Source organism: Pristiophorus japonicus, chromosome 1 (assembly GCF_044704955.1).
Source record: "Pristiophorus japonicus isolate sPriJap1 chromosome 1, sPriJap1.hap1, whole genome shotgun sequence".
NCBI classification, from domain to species: Eukaryota; Metazoa; Chordata; class Chondrichthyes; family Pristiophoridae; genus Pristiophorus; species Pristiophorus japonicus.
In genome coordinates, this window is record NC_091977.1 from 386,050,398 (window position 1) to 386,074,581 (window position 24,184).

General features: G+C 43.6%; 1 protein-coding gene across 2 annotated transcripts in view; it reads left to right on the forward strand.

The window, feature by feature from the left end:
* Nucleotides 1-22,058, forward strand: part of ube2wb (ubiquitin conjugating enzyme E2 Wb) — a 117,550-nt gene extending 95,492 nt beyond the window's left edge. For both annotated transcript variants that reach the window (XM_070891141.1, XM_070891147.1), the window contains exon 6: nt 17,330-22,058. In XM_070891141.1, coding sequence (XP_070747242.1) covers nt 17,330-17,343 — 14 coding nt within the window. In that variant the 3' untranslated portion in view covers nt 17,344-22,058. The remainder of the gene's footprint in view (nt 1-17,329) is intronic.
* Nucleotides 22,059-24,184: the final 2,126 nt, after the last annotated feature.

The window sequence follows — 24,184 nt, forward strand, 5'->3', positions numbered from 1 at the left end:
ATGAAGATCTCCAGTTTTGGTGATGAATGGCTAAACCAGTTGTGCAATGGATATACCCAAGTCTGTGCCACTTAAAGTGAAGATGGAAACCATACCAGGGGGGACAACCAGGATGGCAGGACATCAATGGTGGAAATAATGGAGCAGTTGAGCAGGTAAACAGCTGCTGAAGTATCATAGCGAATGGAAGGAAAATGGATAGGCAATGAGGACCTTCAGAGTGCAGTTGGAAGTGGCTTGCAGGAATAATTTATTTTCCAGGGTTGGAAGGGAATAGGGGGATGTTGGGTGGTGAGGGACACAAGGAAGTGGCCGGAAGTGACATTGTCAGTGATCGAAGTAGAGAGGTCATGTGAGTAGGAAGACTAAGGGGCTGGCTATGAATATGGATAGGAGATTTTTGATGGAGGGAGAGGTTTAGAGAGGGCAGTGAATTCAGAGGAGAGATAGATTGAAATCTCTATGGATGAGGAGTTGCTCAATGTAGAAGCTGAGAGGATAGCTTGTGGAGAAACTTGGGATTGGGAGGGTAGTAGAAAACGATGATTTAAAGGAGGAGTGGAACAACATGATGTGCTTAAAAGAAGAGATGGTACCAGAGAAGATGGGGAGAATCCAATGTGATCAGTTGATGAGGGCCACACTGCCACTGTGGCATAGAAAATAGGTGCAGGAGTAGGCCATTCAACCCTTTGAGCCTGCACCACCATTGAATATGATCATGAATATGATCAGTACCCCATTCCTGCTTTCTCTCCATACCCCTTGATCCCTTTAGCCGTAAGGGCCACATCTTAATCACTTTTGAATATATCTAACGAACTGGTCTCCATAACTTTCTGTGGTAGAGAATTCCACAGATTCACAACTCTGAGTGAAAAGGTTTCTCCTCATCTCGGTCCTAAATGGCTTACCCCTTATCCTTAGACTGTGACCCCTGGTTCTGGACTTCCCCAACATCGGGAACATTCTGCATCGAACCTGTCCAATCCCGTCAGAATTTTAAATGTTTCTGTGAGATCCCCTCGCATTCTTCTAAATTCCAGTGAATATAAGCCTAGTCGATCCAGTCTTTCTTCATACGTCAGTCCTGCCATCCCGGGAATCAGTCTGGTAAACCTTCGTTGCACTCCCTCAATAGCAAGAATGTCTTTGAAGGTTGGCATGCAGGTACAGCAGGCGGTTAAGAAAGCAAATGGCATGTTGGCCTTCATAGTGAGGGGCGATTTGAGTACAGGGGCAGGGAGGTGTTACTACAGTTGTACAGGGCCTTGGTGAGGCCACACCTGGAGTATAGTGTATAGTTTTGGTCTCCTAACTTGAGGAAGGACATTCTTGCTATTGAGGGAGTGCAGCGAAGGTTCACCAGACTGATTCCCGGGATGGCGGGACTGACATATTAAGAAAGACTGGATCAACTGGGCTTGTATTCACTGGAGTTCAGAAGAATGAGAGGGGATTTCATAGAAACGTTTAAAATTCTGACGGGTTTAGACAGGTTAGATGCAGGAAGAATGTTCCCAATGTTGGGGAAGTCCAGAACCAGGGGTCACAGTCGAAGGACAAGGGATAAGCCATTTAGGACCGAGATGAGGAGAAACTTCCTCACCGAGAGTGGTGAACCTGTGGAATTCTCTACCACAGAAAGTTGTTGAGGCCAATTCACTAAATATATTCAAAAAGGAGTTAGATGTAGTCCTTACTAATTAGGGGGATCAAGGGGTATGGCGAGAAAGCAGGAATGGGGTACTGAAGTTGCATGTTCAGCCATGAACTCATTGAATGGCAGTGCAGGCTCGAAGGGCCGAATGGCCTACTCCTGCACCTATTTTCTATGTTTCTATGTAATGTCCTTCCTCAGATTAGGAGACCAAAACTGTACACAATATTCAAGGTGAGGCCTCACCAAAGCCCTGCACAACTGCAGTAAGACCTCCCTGCTCCTATACTCAAATCCTTTCGCTATGACGGCCAACATGCCATTTGCCGCCTTCACCGCCTGCTATACCTGCATGCCAACTTTCAGTGACTGATGTACCGTGACACCCAGGTCTCGTTGCACCTCCTCTTTTCCTAATCTGTCACCATTCAGATAATAATCTGCCTTCCTGTTTTTGCCACCAAAGTGGATAACCTCACATTTATCTACATTATACTGCATTTGCCCACTTGCCTAACCTGTCCAAGTCACCCTGCAGCCTCTTAGCATCTTCCTCACAGCTCACACTGCCACCCAGCTTAGTGTAATCTGCAAACTTGGAGATATTACATTCAATTCCTTTGTCTAAATCATTAATGTATATTGTAAATGGCTGGAGTCCCAGCACTGAACCTTGCCATTCTGAAAAGGACCCGTTTATTCCTACTCTTTGCTTCTTGTCTGCCAACCAGTTCTCTATCCAAGTCAATACATTACCCCCAATACCATGTACTTTAATTTTGCACACTAATCTCTTGTGTGGACCTTGTCAAAAGCCTTTTAAAAGTCCAAATACACCACATCCACTGGTTCTCACTTGTCCACTCTATGGTCCCAAGTTTCCACATGATTCGCGCCTGATTTTTAGGAGCAACTGGTGGAGAACGGACTATTTTAGAAATCGCAATTCTCCACATTTTTTTTTCTGCAGTTCTAGTCAGGTAGAACAGTTGTAGTTTAGAACAGAATTTTTTCTTCAAAAGGGGGCGTGTCCGGCCACTGACGCCTGATTTGAAAGTTTCCACAGTGAAAATGTACTCCAAACTAAAGTAGAATGGAGCCAGTGAAGATTTTTGTAGAACTGAAAAAACCTGTTCTACACATTAAAAAATCAGGCGCAGGTTACAAATTCGGCGTCCAGAACGAGGTGGGGGGGGGAAGGGAACTCATTAAATTCGACAATAAATCCTTATTTATACTTCTACAAATATTATACAAATAAATCCAACCTGAATAAACATTTATAAGCCAAGAAAAGATTAAATAAACCATCTTCCTACCTGTGTGAAAGTGCTTCAGCCAGGGAGAATTCTGCAGTTGTTCGTGCCGCTGAGCGAGAGGGGGAGGGAGGAGGGGAGAGAGGAGGGAGGGAGGAGGGAGGGGAGGGGAGGGAGGGGAGAGAGGAGGGAGGGGAGAGAGGGGGGGGGGTCAGGGAACAGGAGCGGGTGTCGGGTCGGGGGGGTGCAGGTGTCGGGTCGGGGGGGGGGGGGAAACTAGCCTCGGGTCGGGGAGCGGGTCGGGGGGTGGGGGGAGCGGGCCTCGGGTCGGGGCGGGGAGCGGGTCTCGAGTCGGGGCGGGGGGGGAGCGGGTCTCGGGTGTCGGGGCGGGGCGGGGGGGGGGAGAGCGGGTCTCGGGTCGGGGCGGGGGGTGGGGAGCGGGTCTCGGGTGTCTGGTCGGCGGGGGCGGGGGGGGGAAGCGAGTGTCGGGTCTGGTCGGGCGGGGAGCAGGAGCTTGGCCGTGGGAGGAGCCTCATTCACGCAGCCCCAGTGAGGCCATTGGGCTAGGGGCTGCGTGCTTCGGGCCCCTCCCACACAGTTCGGCGCCTGGAGCTACTGCACTTGCGTGCCGACTGTAGCGCGCATGTGCAGAGGTCCCGGCACTGTTTTCAGCGCCGGGACCTGGCTCGGCCCCCCCCCCCCACAGCTCGTGCCGAGTGCCACAGGACCTGTAAATCGGTGGAGAATACCGACGATTTTTTTAGGCGCGAAAAACGGGCGCCCAGCTCGGAGGGGCGCCCGTTTTTTTTCTTGTGGAAACTTGGGCCCTATTAGTTACATCCTCAAAAAATTCTAGAAGATTTGTAAAGCATGATTTCCCTTTCATAAATCCATGCTGACTTGGACCGATCCTGTCACTGCTTTCCAAATGCGCTGCTATTAGATCTTTAATAATTGATTCCAACATTTTCCCCACTACCGATGTCAGGCTAACCGGTCTATAATTCCCTGTTTTCTCCCTCCCTTTTTTAAAAAGTGGGGTTACATTAGCTACCCTCGAATCCATAGGAACTGATCCAGAGCCTATAGAATGTTGGAAAATGACTACCAATGCATCTACTATTTCGAGGGACACTTCCTTAAGTACTCTGGGATACAGACAATCGGGCCCTGGGGATTTATCGTCCTTCAATCCCATCAATTTCCCTAACACAATTTCCTGACGAATAAGGATTTCCTTCAGTTCCTCCTTCTTGCTAGACCCCCGGTCCCCTAGTATTTCCAGAAGGTTATTTGTGTCTCCCTTCGTGAAGACAGAACCAAAGTATTTGTTCAATTGGTCTGCCATTTCTTTGTTCCCCATTATAAATTCACCTGATTCTGACTGCAAGAGACCTACGTTTGTCTTCACTAATCTTTTTCTCTTCACATATCTATAGAAACTTTTGCAGTCAGTTTTAGACTGTGGCAGTTTAGACACAGCAGGCAATGGAAAATATAACCAGTTATCCACGTTGAATTGAATCAACTATCTTATCCAAATTTTTAAATGTTTCTGAATATGATTGCATTGTTTCGCATTATTTGCTTTGCCTCCTATCCTAGTATCAACTGCAGACTTTGAAAATTTTGCTTTCAGTATCTGCATCCAGATTCTATTCTCCCATTCTCTAGAGTTCTGAATCTTAGTTGTGCTTTTTGGAAGAAGTTCCAAGAAGACCAGGGCAAGAAAATTGGGCTCCCTCTTTTATCCCTCCAGGTCACAGATCTAGTCCTTTCACCACAGAAGGTACATAGCCAACACGCCACAGGAAAATGAATGATGGGTAGGGGGGGGGAAGCAAGAACGGCGCTATATAAATACAAGTGTTGTTTTAAGTCATCCACTGTAATATCGCTACAGACATTCAGGGCTAGATTTTCCTATCATTTTCGGCGGGTTCTTGGCGATACAGCTGTTTTTCCACCCGGCAAAAGTTTCCCTCTTAGTGGTTTCGCCCAAATCTGAAAACGCCCGCCCGGGACCAAACCGTCGACATGCAACGGCAAGAAAATTGCCAGGGCGTAAGTTTGGCCTCAACGGAAGCCCGTTCAGATCGCCAAGGGAACCGCCTGTAAAAGCTGCTTAAACAGGACGGTAGGTGAGTACTGTGCAAAGAAAGGTAAGTTAAAGGTTCTTTATTTTAATTTTAAAACGCCGATTAGGTGTAAAAGTGTCTTGGGAATGCCTTTTATGTTTTTTTAATGAATTTTTAAAAAAGGTTTCCCCCCCCCCCCTCGGCCCAACCGCAGCCTCGGACTAAATTTGAAATACTTACCAGTAAGAACAGCCCGTTTTACTTAGTTTCCTCTTAACCACCGAGAAAACCGCCGATAATAAAGGTGCAATGCCCATTTTCTCGCCGGGCGATTAGTTTTAACATAAAAGTGGAAATTCTCGCTAGAGCTACTTACCAAACGTTAGCGATTTTTCTGAGTGGGCATTCGGGTGTTGAGGGGCTCCTAGGAAAGTCCAGCCCTCAGAAGTTCTTCATGGGACCAACTTCCTCATCATTTTAGATTACATATAGGAAACTTGACGCTGCATTTATAAATGTTAACTTTTCTCCAAATTGCTGTAAAATCTAATGAATAAGCATCACTATTGTACAGGTTTTCAACCCTTTTAACTAAATGTATACAGCAACTCAATAGGCTCAATTTTGCCCAAGCACGTTTTCTGACATATTGCCATAGTTACACCTGTTTTTCTCGGCCAGAAATGCGCCGGAAATAATTTGCCAAAGTTTCCCCGATCTATACTTCGAATTTGACGCCGCGCAGTGTGTCCAGTCGCCTCGGGGGCTGGAGCCTGTTGTCTGTGCCGAAAAACTATGCCGCACCATCTGCGCATGCGCGGAAGGAAAAAAATTACGTTTGACGTCATTGCAATAGACGCGCATGTGCAGTACAGCTCCAAGTTGGCAATCGGCCATTTTTAAAGAGCCAGTTGTGTTGTGTGAGAAGGAGTGCTGTGTGAGAGCATAGGAAAAATCGAAGAACAAGATCCAACGTGGTGCACGGACCAAGAATTTCTTTCAGGAAGAAGTGGAGGCACCAGTTACTGTGATTGAGAACAAGTGGCAGGAGCTGGACACCAGCAGAGGTTACATAAAAGTTCCATCCAAAGAAATGAAGAAACGCTGGAACCAAGTTGCAGAAGATTACTGTGGAATGGTGATCACCACGAGATCTGGAGGTCAGTGTAAAAAGAAATGGCAGGACCTTGGTCAAATAGTTAGTGTAAGTAATATTTTCATTTCTTCACTGGAATTGTAAATGTGACCATCTGAATGTCCCACCCAGCAGAAAGACATCCTCTCTTTAAAAAGCTAGGTTTTCATCTTTGCAGACAAAGGTGGCACGTAATAAAAGGCAAAGAACTGAAACAGGAGGAGACCCGGCAAATCTGCAGCCACTGACACACTTGGAAGACCGGGTTGCTTCTTTGATGGGTCCTGCCTGGAGAAGAGCAATCACCAATGCACAAGCTGGGCCCACACTCAAGGGAGAGGGTAAGTCCTGCAAATTCCACAGTCTGATTTTGCTAAATGTTAAGTACTGCGCAGGGCTAGCTATGCTTTGGTTCCTGGGGATGTCTCCGTCAGCTACGCTTCGATTAATGCAATGTGCTGTCATTCATCGTGGTCCTTCAAATCAGCCTGCTGCTTGGCCTGCGCTGTCTGAGCCCACTCATGCCACCCACCCTGCCCTCTCCTTTGCTGCTAACCGTTTGTCTGTGTTCTGTTCTATTTTACAGAACTTGAGGCCGACCCTGACGATGTAGAAAAAAATTCAGACAAGGACAAGCCTGAACAGGATAACATCTTCGAATTCGACCCTCCAGACCAAGAATATGGGGTTGAGGGAGAGCGGATGGAGCTGGATGAAACCCCCACTGTTTTATTGACTTTGGAGGAAGTGCCGCTCATTGCAGTGGCAACCCCTTCCGTGACTAGTGGTTTGAGTTCTGGTGGGACATCCCATGGTTTCCGAATGTCCGAGGTTGCGGGACCCAGTGGTGGGGTGTAGCGAGGCACACCCAGGGCCCCACCATCCCAGGCTGCGGTTCCCAATGGTGGGGTGCGAGCCACACCCGTGGGGAGGAGGGGAAGGAGAGCTCAACCACGCGCTCCTGAAGTGCAGGATCTAACAGATGTGTTTCAGATGATGTCATTGAGTGCGGCGATCATTCCTGGATGCCATCAGTGGGGTGAGTGATGAGGTAGTGGGACTGTCGAGAGAAGTAACAGCAATGACACGAGAAATGGGAACGATGTCCGGGATCATCAGTGAGGGAATAGTGACCATGAGGGAGGGAATGTTGAAGATAGTGCAAACATTGTCACTGACTATGAGGGAGGGAACGTTGCAGGTCGTTGAGACAGTTTTGCTCAACATGAGGGAGGGAATGTTGCAGGTCGTTGAGTGTGCATGAGGGACAGCATGTTGGAGTTAGCTGCTGCAATCAGGGAACATTCCCAGACCCCGCACCCATTGATTGAATCAACTGCCACTCCCACTCCAATCCCCACATCAGCCTCTGAAGAGCCCAAAGACGGGCCCTCCAACTTGCCGCCGATGACTCCCCCCCACCATTAACAGGTGCGCAGTACCCAAGATCTTAGAAAGAATAAGCTTGGTACCAAGCCCAGAAACACTGTGCTGCCTGCGGGCAGGGGTGGTGGGGAGTCCAAGACCTAGCGCAGTGGGTGGTCTTAGAATAAGGTGCAGGAGAGATGGGTGGGTGCAGGTGCAGCCTTTTTTTGCTGCTGCTGTTGTTACTGTTGTAACTGTTCTCAAATTTAAGTTTTTTGTAAGTTATGTATATTTACAAGTTTAAAAGTTTGTGAGTGATCTTAAAGTAAAGTTTGATACAAGAATCATTTTATTAAAGTTAAGTACAAAAGAACTATTAAACTTTTGAATAAAATATATTTTACATTAAAACTGAATCATTTCCATTATTTGATCAATTATTAAAACAACTTTTGAAGTAAACAAGAATAATTTCCATAATTTGTTCCATCAACACAACACAAGAATAGCTCCAAACAGTAAACAAGGTCCATGTGGAATAGTTGTCACTGAGCCCTCAGGCAGCAGTAAAACGTTCACCCTGCTGGCGCAAGACTTGAGCAATCATTAAAGGGGCACAATGGCCCACCCTTCTCCGCCGTCATGCTCCGATCTCAGCCAATTGCATAGCTTCCACATCCTTGTCGTCGTCATCGGCATCTTCCACATCATTGTCATCTTTCACTACCAGGTTCTGCTGCCTCATGATGGCTAAGGCATGCAGCATACAACAGTGAACTGACCGACAATCTCAGGGGAGTACAGCAAGTAGCCTCTGGAATGGTCCAGGCACCGGAAACAGTTTCAAGATGTCAGTGGTCTTCTCTATGATGCTGCGTATCGCAATGTGCGACATGTTGTATTCCTGGTCAGCTTATAAGAACATAAGAAATAGGAACAGGAGTAGGCCATACGACCCCTCAAGCTGATCTGATCATGGACTCAGCTCCACTTCCATGCCCGCTCCCCATAACCCCTTATCCCCTTATCGTTTAAGAAACTGTCTATTTCTGTCTTAAATTTATTCAATGTCCCAGCTTCTACAGCTTTCTGAGACAGCAAATCCCCACAGATTTACAACCCTCAGAAGAAATTTCTCCTCATCTGTTTTAAATGGGTGGCCCCTTATTCTAAGATCATGCTCTCTAGTTCTAGTCTTCTCCCACCAGTGGAAACATCCTCTCTGCATCCACCCTGTCAAGCCCCTTCATAATCTTATGTTTCGATACGATCACCTCTCATTCTTCTGAATTCCAATGAGTAGAGGCCCAACCTACTCAACCTTACCTCATAAGTCAACTCCCCCATCTCCAGAATCAACCTAGTGAACCTTCTCTGAACTGCCTCCAAAGCTTCTGTCCGGGTTACACGTAGGGGCGTTATGAGCCAGGTGGCGAGGCCGTACCCTTTGTCTCCCAGTAGCCAGCTCTACCCTTCTAGCTCCTGCTGAAACATGGCAGAAATAACGCTCTTGTGTTGTATGCATGCATCATGAGTGCTCCCAGGGTATTGTGCATCGACTGACATGATACGATGCATTGTCGTCACACACAAGCTGTACATTAATGGAGTGGAAGCCTTTTCTGTTCCTGTACATCTCTGAATCCTCCAAAGGTGCTCGCAAGGTGATGTGGGTACAATCAATGCAGCCTTGTACCTTTTGAGAAGCCCACAGCCCTGTCATGCATTGCTTGGCCTTGGGGAACTTTATGAAGTCGTTCCTCCACACATGCTGTGTAGCTGTCACCTGGCGAATGCAGACATGTGTTGCATGTTGAGAGACGCCGCACACATCCCCAGCTGTAGCTTGAAACGAGCCGGAGGCATAGAATGAAAGTGCAGCTGTAACCTTCACTTCAACTGACAAAACAGTCCTCCTGATGCTTCAAGGTTGCAGGTCTGCTTTGACCAATTCACAGATCTCAGTTACAATTTCTTTGAGGAAACGCAGCCTTCTGACACAGTCTGCATCACTCGGGTGGAGATACGAACGCCTGTCGATATACCCGAGGTGGTTAAGGCCTCCTGTCCAGCGCCCAACGGTCTCTGATGTTCCTCATGCGATGAAGTCGAATCAATTGTCTCCTACATAGCACCATCATGCAGAAGGCTCGCACAAGGTATGGCATTGTCAGTATTGCCCCCATACTTAAATTTTATCTTTGAAAGAAGCTCAAAATGGCAGGAAAGCAGGCAGGACAGGTTCACAGTTCTCTCTGTCTCAGGTCTGTATGGATGGACCACACCCAAGGTCTTGTGACTTCTCTCTTCCCCTCCCCCTTAACTAATTGCTGTCTTGTGACTTCTCCCCTTCTCTCACTCCCCCGCCGCCCGCCCCCAACCCCCAGTAATGCAGTCTTCAGAAGTCTTCCAATCAGCCCCTCACTCCCGAGCCCCCCCACCCCCGGGCTTGTTTTCCAGCCAAGTCCTGTGTCCGGGCGTGGCGTTGCTTCTCCGGCCAAAGCTATGACCCTCGAGCCCTGCCTCAAGATGTTCGGTGGTGGTGTATGAGTGAGTAAAAAAAAAAAAGAACTTCTGAAATCCAGCAAGCCTCCATTTACTGCGTTGACAGGTAAAAAAAAGTTGAACTTTATTACTGATATTTTAGTGTTCTTGACTTCCTCCAAAATCTTCGATTTAAAAACAACGTTGTCTTTCAGCGCTGATTTGTGAATGTTCGCTGGTTTTCTTAAGTGCCCAGAAGGTTTTTCGGAAGTGGCCAGATATGCCGACTGAAGAGGAAAAAGTTTTGGCAAAACTGCGAAAAATTATAAAAACCAGCACAGATATGAGAGATATGACGTAAAAAAAAACTGGCCTAGAAAAATCGGAACCGTCAGTTACGTAGGCACAGATCGCAAAGGGAAACTTCGAAAAAAATAAATACACCAAAAAAAAATGGCGCGCACCCAAAAAAACGGCACAAATGACCCGGGAAAATTGAGCCCAATGTTTTAGACAAAATCTGTTGGAACACAACAGCAAGTTATTTGGATCTACAGTATTTTTTTATTTCAATAAAGATTTTTAGACTTAATTATTTTCAGATCTATGCAGGCTAATTTTTTTCTTCAAAGTTACTTTGAGCTCCCTGATGGCCTAGTGGGGAGCATTGAACTATAAGGACCAGAAGTACCCAGATTCTATACACAGTTTGCTGAATTTGTTGATCTTCGCTGAGATTTTACATTCGTCTTCAGCTCTGAAGGGGAAAGTAAAGAACAGGGGAACGGCCTGATTGCCATCAAAGGACTTCTGTTGCATAGTGCATGTTTGTGGACATGTGGTAAGGAGAGCATAGGGTTTTGCTGTGTTGCCTTTCAGAGTCATATAGTTTGCTGCTGTCAACTGTCAAGAATCATACATGAAGGATGGCCACTAGGACAATGAATGTGAGTTGCCTGTGCCCTGGGTCCATAACATAGCACATATAAGTACCTTCAGGAGAGGAGGGGGAAAAAAAGAAATATATTGGTACTAAATTTTCAGCCAGCACTCTGTTAGAACTGCCCTTTGTGCAGTTACTAAGTTTGTGACATGTGTACATAACATGGTTGGGACAGTTGGATACTTTTAACTGGAGTTGGAAAACTGCAAATATAACGCCCCTATTTAAAAAAAGGAGGCAGACAAAAAGCAGGAAACTATAGACCAGTTAGCCTAACATCTGCGATTGGGAAAATGTTGGAGTCCATTATTAAAGAAGCAGTAGCAGGACATTTGGAAAAGCAAAATTCAGTCAGACAGAGTCAGCATGGATTTATGAAGGGGAAGTCATGTTTGACAAATTTGCTGGAATTTTTTGAGAATGTAATGAACAGGGTGGATAAAGGGGAACCAGTGGATGTGGTGTATTTGGACTTCCAGAAGGCATTTGACAAGGTGCCACATAAAAGGTTGCTGCACAAGATAAAAGTTCACGAGGTTGGGGGTAATATATTAGTATGGATAGAGGATTGGCTAACAGAAAACAGAGAGTTGGGATTAATGGTTCATTCTCGGGTTGGCAACCAGTAACTAGTGGGGTGCCACAGGGATCAGTGCTGGGACCCCAACTATTTACAATCTATATTAATGACTTGGAAGAAGGGACTGACTGTAACGTAGTCAAGTTTGCTGATGATACAAAGATGGGAGGAAAAGCAATGTATGAGGAAGACACAAAAAATTTGCAAAAGGACATAGGCTAAGTGAGTGAGCAAAAATTTGGCAGATGGAGTATAATGTTGGAAAGTGTGAGGTCATGTACTTTGGCAGAAAAAAAATCAAAGAGCAAGTTATTATTTAAATGGAGAAAGATTGCAAAGTGCTGCAAATCTGTGGACCTGGGGGTACTTGTGCATGAAACACAAAAGGATAGTATGCAGGTACAGCAAGTGATCAGGAAGGCCAATGGAATCTTGGCCTTTATTGCAAAGGGGATGGAGTATAAAAGCAGGGAAGTCTTGCTACAGCTATACAGGGTATTGGTGAGGCCACACCTGGAATACTGCATGCAGTTTTGATTTCCATATTTACGAAAGGATATACAGGTACTTGCTTTGGAGGCAGTTCAGAGAAGGTTCACAAGGTTGATTCCAGGGACGAGGGGGTTGACTTATGAGGAAAGGTTGAGTAGGTTGGGCCTCTGCTCATTGGAATTCAGAAGAATGAGAGGTGATCATATCGAAACGTTTAAGATTATGAGGGGGCTTGACAAGGTGGATGCGGAGGATGTTTCCACTGATGGAGACTAGATGGAGGGCATGATCTTAGAATAAGGGGTTACCCATTTAAAACTGAGCTGAGGAGAAATTTCTTCTGAGGGTTGTAAACCTGTGGAGTTTGCTGCCTCAGAGAGCTGTGGAAGCTGGGACATTGAATAAATTTAATACAGAAATAGACAGTTTCTTAAACGATAAGGGGTTATGGGGAGCGGGCGGGCAAGTGGAGCTGAGTCCATGATCAGATCAGCCATGATCGTATTGAATAGCGGAGCAGGCTCGAGGGGCCGTATGGCCTACTTGTGTTCCTATTTCTTATGTTCTTATGTAATGGGAGCAGCTGACAGTACTGAACAAGTCCAGATTAAATCGTGACATAAAATAAGGTTATACAATTAATTCAATATGAGTGTTGCTCATGTTTCTGTTATATAGGAGTAGGTTTTGGGCTGTACTAAGATTATGCATTAAGTAATCTATTTTTGAGCCTACATAGGCATTATTTAAAAAACTAGCATTTTACATTCACACCTGCAAGTTTCCTAAACTCAGCCAGTTTGAGAGATTTTTAAGGGAGCTGTGTTTCCACAGGTTAAAGGAAAATTGGAAAACAAGTCAACTACTTACTCAGCTGATTACAGAAGCACTAGCAGAAATTAGATAGTCTGCTGGGTAAAAGTTGAAACAAAACTGAGTTTGAAACCATTTTTAAGTGTGCCCTATACAATACTCTCTTCACATCACAATTTTTATCTTTATTTGGTGTCAATTACTATACATGCTGCCTTTTATTCTGGAGAACCACTTCCAGTGGAATTGAGTCAGTTCCTGTTGCAAGTTGCTAACTATATTGGTGGGCTGAGGTCAGTCAAGTTCAAAATAGTAAAACCAAAGCCAGGTACTGCCAGGGGGGAGCCATTAAGCTTTGCCAACTATGACGTTTTCCATTCGAAGCACCCAGTTGATTCCCTTCCCCTGGAAGGCTTTAGCATCTCTGATAGCACTGGTAAACATCATTTACACAGCAGTGTTGTCTCCAACAGCAATCTTGCCATCAGAGGTAAGCTTATGGGATCGTCAGAGAGAATAGAACATTTTAATTTCTAGCCTAAAAAATTACAGTGCAGAATGCATGAGCCATATAATGGATACATCTTATCAAACAGGCTCATTTTTGGATGATCCTACTAGATGCAATGGGCCAGCCAAAGTGTAGCACTGGTAGATCATTACTAACATTGGGCTCAATGAGATTGTCGGTCAGTTCACTGTTGTGTGCTACATGCTACATAACATAGCCATCATGAGACAGCAGCAGCTGGTAGGAGAAGACCCACCTGCAGTGAGTGTGGCTGATGATAATGAGAAAGATGCAGATGATGAGGATGAGGAAGACATGCAAGTACATGAACCCGAAGCGCGACAACAGCGGAGGAGGGCGGGCCATCGTGCCCCTTTAATGATTGCTCGAGTCTTGCGCCGGCAGCTCATCCGTGAACACTTTGCTGCCTGAAGGCTCAGCGACAACTATTCCACATGGACTATGTTTACTGTTTGGACTTGTTCCGTAATGTTGTCTTGTGTTAATGGAACAAATAATGGAAATTATTCTTGTTTACTTCAAAAGTTGTGTTAATAATCGAACAAATAATGAAAATTATTCAGATTTAATGTAAAATATATTTTATTCAAAAGTTTAATGAACAGTTCTTTGTACTTAAGTTTAATAAAATTATTCTTGCATCAAACTTTAAAGTTTTCAGTTACGATCACTTATAAACTTTAAGATCACTTACTAACTTTTAAACTTGTAAATTTACATAACTTACAAAAATCTTTTAATTTGAGAACAGTTACCACAGTAACAATAATAACAGCAGCAGCAAAGAAAGGCTGCACCAATCTCTCCTCCACCTTATTCTAAGACCACCCGCCACGCTTGTTCTTGGTAACTCCACCACCCCTGCCCGCAAGCGGTGGTGCAGTGTTTGAGGTTGGTACCAAGCTTATTCTTTCTAAGATCTCTGGTAGTGCGCACCTGTTGAGGTGGGGGGTGTCAGGTGGCAATGTGGAGGGCCCGGCTTGGGGCTCTTCAGAGGCTGGTGTGGGAGTGGCAGTTGATTCTGTCAATGGGTGTGTTCCCTTATTGCAGCAGCTAACTCCGACATTCCCTCCCTCATGTGCCCTGACAGTTTCTCAACGACCTACAACATTCCCTCCCTCATGTTGAGCAAAAGTGTCTCAACTACCTGTGACATTCCCTCCCTCATGTTCAGTGATAGTGTTTGCACGATCTCTGACATTCCCACCCTGATGTTCACTGGCAGCGCATCAGCTACTTGTGACATGCCCTCCCTCTTGGTCTCTGACATGGTTTCAGCTGACTGAGATATTCCCTCACTCATGGTTCCAGACATCGTTCCCATTTCTCGTGAGGTTGTTGTTACTTCTCCCGACAGTCCCGCTACCTCATCACCCACCCCACTGATAATGTCCAAGAGTGATCGCGTAAGGCCAATGCTCTCCCCACTCATTGCCATCATCTGAACCACATCTGTTAGATCCTGCACCTCAGGAGAGAGAGGTCGATGCAGGAGGACGAGGAAGCCATGCAAGTACCTGAACCCGAAGTATGACAACGGCGGAGGAGGGCGGGCCATCGTACCCATGGTCCATGTAGAAAAGTTGTCCTTCCCCTCCTCCCCACAGGTGTGGCTCGCACGCCACCACTGGGACCCGCAGACTCGGAAGGTGGGGCCCTGGGTGTGCCTCGCTGCACCACACCACTGGAACCTGTAGCCTCGGAAAGTGGGGCCCTGTGTGTGCCTCGCTGCACCACACCACTGGAACCTGTAGCCTCGGAAAGTGGGGCCCTGTGTGTGCCTCGCTGTACCACATCACTGGAACCTGCAGCCTCGGAAGGTGTGGCTCTGGGTGTGCCTCACTGCACCACACCACTGGAACCTGTAGCCTCGGAAAGTGGGGCCCTGTGTGTGCCTCACTGCACCACACCACTGGAACCTGTAGCCTCGGAAAGTGGGGCCCTGTGTGTGCCTCGCTGTACCACATCACTGGAACCTGCAGCCTCGGAAGGTGTGGCTCTGGGTGTGCCTCACTGCACCCCACCACTGGGATCCGCAACCTCGGACGTTAGAAAACCATGGAATGTCCCACCACTAGTCACGGAAGGGGCTGGCACCTCAATGGGCAGCACCTGCACCTCCACCAAAGTCATTCGACTTCATCTATGCTAACTATTTGTCTGTTCTGTTCTATTTTGCAGAACTTGAGGCCGACCCTCACGATTGAAAAGATTATTCAGACGAGGACGAGCCTGAAAATAACATCTTCCAATCCATCTCCATCCCCTCCCCCTCATCCCCATGCTCTTGGTCTGGAGGGTGGGATTGGAAGATGTTCTCTTCAGGTTTGTCCTCGTCTGAATAATCTTCTACATTGTTAGGGTCGGCCTCAAGTTCTGCAAAATAGAACAGAACACAGACAAATGGTTAGCAGCAGAGGAGGGGCAGGGTGGGTTGCATGAGTAGGCTCTCATAACGCAGGCAAGGCAGCAGGCTGATTTGAAGGACAATGATGAATGATAGCACATTGCATCAACCAAAGCGTAGCTGACGGAGACATCCCCATGAACCGAAGCATGGCTAGCCCGCGCAGTACTTAACATTTAGCAGAGCCAGACTGCGGAGTTTGCAGGACCTATCCTTTCCCTTGAGTGTGGGCCCAGCTTGTGCAGTGGTGATTGCTTTTCTCTAGGCAGGATCCATCAAAGCAGTGATCTTCTCTTCAAATGGTGTCAGTGGCTACAGATTTGCCGGGCATCCTCCTGTTCGAGTTCTTTCCCTTTTATTATGTGCCACCTTCCTCTGCAAAGATGAAATGCAACTTTTTAGAGAGGGTGTCTTTCTGCTGGATGGGTAATTCAGATGGTCACATTTACAATTGCAATTGCATTGAATAAATGAAAATATTACTTACACTAACTACTTGACCAAGGTCTTGCCATTTCATTTTACACTGGCCTCCAGATCTCATGGTGGTCACCATTGCGCAGTAATCTTCTGCAACTTAGTTCCAGCGTTTCTTCTTTTCTTTGTCCAGCTCCTGCCATCTGGTCTCAATCACAGTAACTAGTGCCTCCAATTCATCCTGTAAGAAATTCTTGGTCTTTGCACCACGTTGCATCTTGTATTGTTGCAGATCTGATTTCTCCAATGCTCTCACACAGCACTCCTTCTCACACAACTAGCTCTCTAAAAATGGCCAATTGCCAACCCGGAGCTGTACTGCACATGCGCGTTCATTGAAATAACGTCAACAATGTCTCACTTTTTGTTGTGCGTGCGCAGAAGGTGCTGCTTCATTTTTTGGGCACAGACAGCAGGCTCCACCTCCTGAGGTAAATGGACATGCTACACGGCGCCAAATTTGAATTATACATCGGGGAAACTTTGGCAAAATATTTCTGCTGCATTTCTGGCCTAGAAAAACGGGCGTAACTGGCAATACGCCAGAAAACTGGCTTGGGCAAAATTGAACCCATTGTGATGATCCATCACTTGGCTCACATTAATGGTGTATGGTGCAAAACTGTACTCCCAATTCTTAGAAACTGTTCAATAATTCCAATAGTATAAACATAATGAGCAGAGCATGTTGATAATACAATCTTCTTGTTAAACTGTCCTGTAACACTTTATTTCCTGTCGGGTGATTTTCATGACTTTCATTGCAATATTGTAAAAACAAAGAAAAATTCAGTGACTGAAAGGTATTTGTACATCAAAACTCAGCAGTGTGAAAGTTATAATGATTTGTATAAGGTGTACAATCTGAAAAATAGAAGATTGTACATTATTAATGTATTTCCTTAATGTATTTTAAGGTTGTAACTTGATCTGTTTTTGATGACTATCAGCTACTGGAACTCCAAAAATGTGAACTAATTTCTAGCTTCATAAGACTTTCTTGCCTTTCTGTCCTCCATGTCATGATTGTGATGCGATAACTGAGAATATTGCATATCACCACAGTGCTGCCCAGTATTCTTATTCAGGTCTATTTTTGTTTTACAGATGATACATGTTGATGGTTCAGATTCTTGACCCTAGTAGAGGAAAAAGTACTGCTGAGTCCAAAAGCACTTTGATCAGTCAATCTTTGAACTTTGAACTTTAACAGAAACTTGCCTGCAGGCACTGAAGACTACTTCCTTTACTGCATTTCTACTAGTGTACATCTGGCCACATGCTGATAGCTGGTTAAGTCCCTGCAGCTGACCCTATTTGGTTTATTAGACAGTATTAATGCAGCATTTAGGAAGAAATATTGTAGTTTCAACAATAAACCATCTCTTTATTGTTTAGTTTACTGTGAGGATATACCTTAAGAAGGTTTGAAGCCCTCCTATGTTGTGCAATAAATAGATATTGATGCATGCTTGGAGATTTAAAACAAAATGAAATCTATGTGCAATAAAAGCAAAGGGATCCATTTTTAATTGACATTTGCAATTTTATTATTGTACTAAATTTAATGCATTGCAGTCATACGGCAGGGTGTGTAAAAACTTGTGGCATGTTTTGCTGCAACAACAAATTGCATTTAATGAAGCATTCCAAAACTTAAAGGAAAATTTTGAATACCAATTGTCTCATTACAAAAATATATTTAATTTATTCTACTTGAGTTGAGCCAAATTGCCTTCGGAAAAATATATTCTTTGTGGGTATTTGTCAGGGTCATTGACTAGCCTTCAGTGTGGGCCTTTGTGTTCCTTTCTCCCCAAAACAGACACAGTTTTAAACTGGAACACAACCATAATGTATTGCTTCGCATTAATTTTTGTTATGTTTCTCCAATGTCACGTTTTTGTTATCATACTTGAAGCTTCTAATATGAAATATATTTTGAATGAAAAGCTGTTTTGTCATAATGTCCTGTAAATTATTTTCATTTCACTTGTAGATGACATCTTGCCTTTAATTCTTTACGATATAAGAAGTACAATTCATCTTGAAGGATACAATTAATGTTTTCACACACAGTTTTTTTTTATTACTTAAAGCTGTTTAACAAAATATGTTGCTGTGTGTTATGGTTTATTAGCTTCTCTTTATAATGGAAAGCACAGAGCTAGTCTTTGTTATCCCATTATTTATGAATGAAATTAAATGCCATACTTTGGAATTTGAAAGTAATTGTAAAAATGTGGGACTTGGATAATCTCTACCACTATGGGATATATTCCGAATAGCAAAATTAAGGCTCAAAACTACACGGAAAACAATTTCAGGATGCAACCATTGAAACCTCCAAAGATAATATCTGAGGTAGACCAGAGATGACAGGAAACTTTTTCCAAAGGAGTGCTGATCTGTGCAACAAATGTAACCCTTTATGTACTGAATCGCCTTAGCAGCATTCACAAGTTGACTTTTGTTAACACCAAATGCTTTTTTGTAAATTTTTAATATTAAATTGAGAAAAGTAACAGTATTTTCATTCACAATATCCTCCAAATAAATCAGAACAACATGGTCTGACCATTATTATTTTTAATGGTGCAGCAACTCAACTACAGGGTTGAATAATGAGTGTGTGCTATCCCCTGAAAAATATGCAAATTTGTGATTTTTTTTTGTAAAGACATTCAGGAAATCAAGTGTGTTTAACTTCCCTTTATATTTTTTGTTTTATTGATTGGTAGCTTTCATTGGCTTTCCTATGGTTGAATTGAGTTATTCAGTAACAACTTCTTTTATTCACAACATTCACTTGATTTGTCAGTGTAGCCAGCAGCAATTCTGAGCTCAATGATGGTTTTGAACAGCATTTGTAAATACTGACCTACACTCCATTTATTTTTCCACTGCTGTACTTCAATCTGAAGTGCCTATTTACTGCCTGGTTTCAGCCATATTATAGTCAATGCTATATTAATTACAACCCATGATTAACACTTCAGGTTAAATTACTTACAAATCCATCTACTAGTTGTGAGTTCTCTTAAATTAGGATTGCTTGATCATCACAGATTTACAAAACTGGCATTAAAATTAAGGCCGTTTCAGCATCTCAACAAATGACCACTGTGAGTACCCTTTTCAGACAATATTGATAATTTTGTATGAAGCCACAACTTAAGTGTTAATTAAATCAAAACATTCTATTTCCCCATCTGTCTTTGGCCGTGAGCTATGCAGTCTGCAACATTCTGGGAGAAATTCATTTCAGCAAATTCTATCACTACAAAAAATCTGAACTATCCAGGATACAGTATCAAAATTTTGCCCAAGCACTCGTGTGTATAATTTTTGAAGTGAAATCCCTGCAGGAACAATGTTATGTTTCAACTAGATATAGTTTTTTTTAAAGTACAACACCAGCTAATTGACTTGATGTGGCCTGAATGTAGTCTATATATTTGTACAAATCTTGCACTTGCAAAAGTTTTAACAAAATACTGCATTTACCATTTGTTAATATCATTGGAGGTGGAAATAATCTCATGGTTTGCAGTGTTAATTTGGCACTGTGATAAGTCAAATTTGTGCCCCGTTTCATTACACCTATATTTTCTAAGTGTTTTACTGTGAGGAAAAATACATAGCACTGAATTGGCTAAAGAAAAAATAAAATCTTAGTTTTATATAATAGGGCACTTAAATAACAGCATTTATTTCTGAATAACAGTACAGTATTCTACAAAGGATCTGTTAAGCATTGTTTTCACTTCTGAACACATTTTCCACAACTTTGTAGAGAAGACTTAATCAAATGGGAGCTGTAAGCAGACTTTTCTTCATGTTCTATAGAAACCTTGCAGTTCTTCAGAGATCTTTTATTCATTCCACTCAGTTCTTCCTCGCCTCATATTGCAAAATTTGATGGACTGCTTTCTGCTGAGTAAGGTACCTAAGAAATTGTGTACCGAGTTTTAAGTTGAGTCTGTGTATGAGAGATTTTAATAAGTTCTGACTCGTGCAGTGTTGGTGCCAGACTACAGTTTATGCTGTCTTTAAATTACCCAATGCTAACAAGCTTATGAAAATCTGAATGTGAAACTTTATCTAGAACAGAAGCCTGACCCTTGAAACTTGCTATGCAAATTCTGGTTGGTTTAGTTTTAACTAAAATATTGTGTTAATTTGTAGTAATGTTGCTTAATTAATTCTGTCGATGTAAGGAGATGCAGAAAATGAGAGATTGTTACAATATAAGCAATTTTAGGATGAGTAGGGTTTCCCTAACTTAATTTAAGGATCTGTTGGTGCATCCTTGCTATCTCTGGCTTGATTTTGTTCAGTTATTTACCCTGTATCTTATTTGTATTGTAAATTTATTTACATTTTCAATTTCTTGTCATCGTTCTTCAAATCGTCATTTTTATGTGTGTGTTATATCTATATAACAATAATCTACCGGAAAGCACATGCTCAACTACACCAAAGTTCAGCTAAAGTCTCAACAGCTAAACACTCCCAGTGACTAGTTCTGAGCCATATAGACCAAAAAGACACATGGTTGGAACACCATGCTGACTGAGCTGGGGTGGCAGTAGGGATGGTCAGCATCTCCTGGTTAGGGAGAGGATAAAGTCAGCCAGGATTCCTGTTTCTCTTTGCTATCCAGTAATGGTGTATGTGACATCATTAGGCTCAGCTATGATGGTTTCAGTGGTGAATAGCCCATCAGGTACGTTTAAAAAGGAATTTTAAGCAGCAGAAAGTTGTTCATGAACACTATTTTAGGATGAGTCATTGACTTCAGAGGAGAAGAAAAAATGCTGACATGCCCTCAAACATTAAGTAATTTTGATAATGTATTCCCCATTGCGAAATGAGCAGTGCGATTCTCCCATATGCACTAGTAACTTTACCACCTACACAACTCAAGCTTTTCCATTGACCGCTACTTCCACAAAATTCTAAATGCAGTTTCAATGTTCAATGTGAGCATTCAGGTAGTTGAAAACATTTTATGTGCAAACTAGCTACCCAAACATACCTCAATACACTGTTCCCAAAGGACATTTGGATCTCCTGCAAAGGTCACTGTAATCAACACTAAAATGAAAATGCATTACAAATGTTTTTTTTCACTTAAATATTCTGAAGTAACTGTTGATAAAGCCACTGCCTGATGTGGAATTGAGCCATACAGACTGGGAAGTCACCAGATTCCATCCCCATTCTGTGCTGCGTTAGCCAATCTCAGTTAGGATTGCAGAGGAGATGTTTGTTAGATTCAGTGCTCGAGTGGTGTGGGTGGGAGATAAATAGCCTGTGCCATCTCCCAAACCAGTTGCTCCTGCTGGAAACCATGTGTGGATTTTGGATGAGGGCATGCATGGGCTTGGCTAAGATGGCCCCCAAAATCTGGAACTGTAGAACTTATACCCTGCAGGACAGGAGAGAATTTGGGGCAAGGGAGAGATAACCTCACTTGTACTACTACATTCTCTGGTTCTGCATATTTCCATATGTTTCCTCTGATTTTGGTTTATTTTCCAGTCTTCACCTTTTATGCTGTCGTTTCTGTAAATGTGATATTTGCTGTTTCTTCTGGAAATAAGAAATCTGATGCACAGTCATGGGAATCTGGGAACATATTCTCTAATGTCTGATCACCTGTATATTTTATAACTGTGTTACTGGTCGTTTTCACCACCAATCTATTAGGGCAGTTTTCATAATCCTATAGAAATTGTGCTCCCTAAATAAAGTTTAGTTTATTTCTTATGCAAGGACAATGACATTCAACATAGTTGTTTTAAAATAATAAAAGTTAACATTAAAATCATCTTTGTACCTGTCTTGTGCTATTTGTTGAGGACTCGATGTGATGTAGCTTGCTGATGCAAAAAATGGCAGTATAACTAGGAATAAAGTCACCAAGCTGAATTTAATTCAGGCAAGTGGTGTAACAGCTCAAGGAAGTCATCTCACTGTTTTGGCTTTGCACTGGTTAAAGTTCACTATCAGATATTGCAACAAGATTGCAGGTTTGATTTCTTAAAACTTAATTTTGAAACCACTTTATATACTTTTTGGCATTCGCAGAAAACTAAACTGCCCTGTCTTCAGTAGCACTAAAACTTTTAACAGGTATTTGGATGCTAGTGACTGAAGTTCTGCATGTGTACAACTATGTCTGGTCAGAGCTGCACTTTGAGAGCAATGCAGAACCAGCAGTATAACCTGGCATCCTAGCTCTTCATTGCTGTAAGCAATACACCTGCAGTATAATAATGCCTTAATTGATATTTCAGTCTGAGGGCAACCAATGTTTGCTGTTGCGTTCCGATCTGCCCCCTCCCTTGTTGGGCACGCTACATACATACTGGCTAAGAAAGTTCTCCTGAATGCATTTTAGGAATTCCAGATCCTCTATACCTTTCACACTAATTATCTCCCAGTTAATATTAGGTTAGTTGAAATTCCCTACTATTAATGCCGTCTAGTTTTTGCAGAAATTTCCCTACATATTTCTCAGAAGTTTGCCTACATATTTGCTCTTCTATCGCCCTCTGACTGTTTGGGGGTCTATAATACTACAGCAGTGTGATTGTCCCTTTTTGTTCTTCAATTCAATCCATATGACCTAATTTGTTGATCCTTCTAACATCATCCCTCCTCACAGCTGTAATTGTTTAATTGATACTGCGACCACACTCCCCACCCCCCCCCCCTTTTTTTATCACCCTCTCTATCCCGTCTGAAAATCCTGTAACTAGGAATGTTGAGCTGTCATTTCTGCCATGTCTCAGTAATACCTATAATATCATAATCCCAAGTGTCTATCTGTGCTCTCAGGTCATCTGCCTTCCTAGACTCCTTGCATTGAACAATATACCATTTAACACTGACAAACTCCCTTATTGTCTATCTTCCAGCCTTTGTTTCCTCTGCCTTCCAAATTCACTCTCTACTTTTCTGCTTTCCAATTCCAGCTTTGCTTCTCTCCCTTCTGAAATCTATTCCCATCCCCCCACCAAGCTAGTTTAAACCCTCCCCAACAGCACTAGCAACCGTTTCCTCCCCTTACCCCCCCCCCCCCCCCCAAATGATGTTGGTCCCGGCTCTGTTGAGGTGCAGCCCGTACAGATCCCACCTCCCCCAGAAAAGGTTCCACTACCTCAGGAACTAAAGCCCTCCTGCCTGCACCATCTCTCCAGTCACGAATTAATCTGCTCTATCATCCTATTTCTATACTCACTAGCACATGGCACCGGGAGTAATCTGGAGATTACTACCTTTTGAGGTCCTGCTTTTTAATATCTTCTAGCTCCCTAAAATCTGCCTGCATGATCTCATCCCTCTTTCTATCCATGTCATTGGTACTGATATGGATCACGACCTCTGACTATTCACCCTCCCCCGCCCCCCCCCCCCCCCCCCCCAAGAATGCTCTACAGCCACTTGGTGACATCCTTGACCCTGGATTCTGGACTTGGTTTTAGGGAATGAAGCTGGGCAGGTGGAAGGGCCATCAGCGGGACAGCATTTTGGTGCTTGTAATCATAATTCAGTTAGATTTAGGGTAGTTATGGAAAAGGACAAAGATAAACCAGGAATAAAAGTTCTCAGTTGGGGAAAAGCCAATTTTGCTAAGCTGATATGGAACTGAGCCAAAGTGGGCTGGAAGCAGCTACTTTGAAGGTAAGTTGGTGTCAGCAGTGGGGGCATTCAAGGAGGAGATCCTGCGGGTTCAGAGCAAGTATGTTCCCTTAAAGAAAAAGGGTGGGACTAACACATCTCGAATCCCCTTGATGTCATGGGGCATACAGAGTAGGATAAAGGAAAAAAAGGGAGGCTTATGACAGATACCGGGGGTTCAATATTGCAGAAACCAGAGAAGAATACAGAAAGTGCAGGGGTGAAAAAAAGGAAATTAAGAAAGCAAAGAGAGAGCATGAAAACATTTTC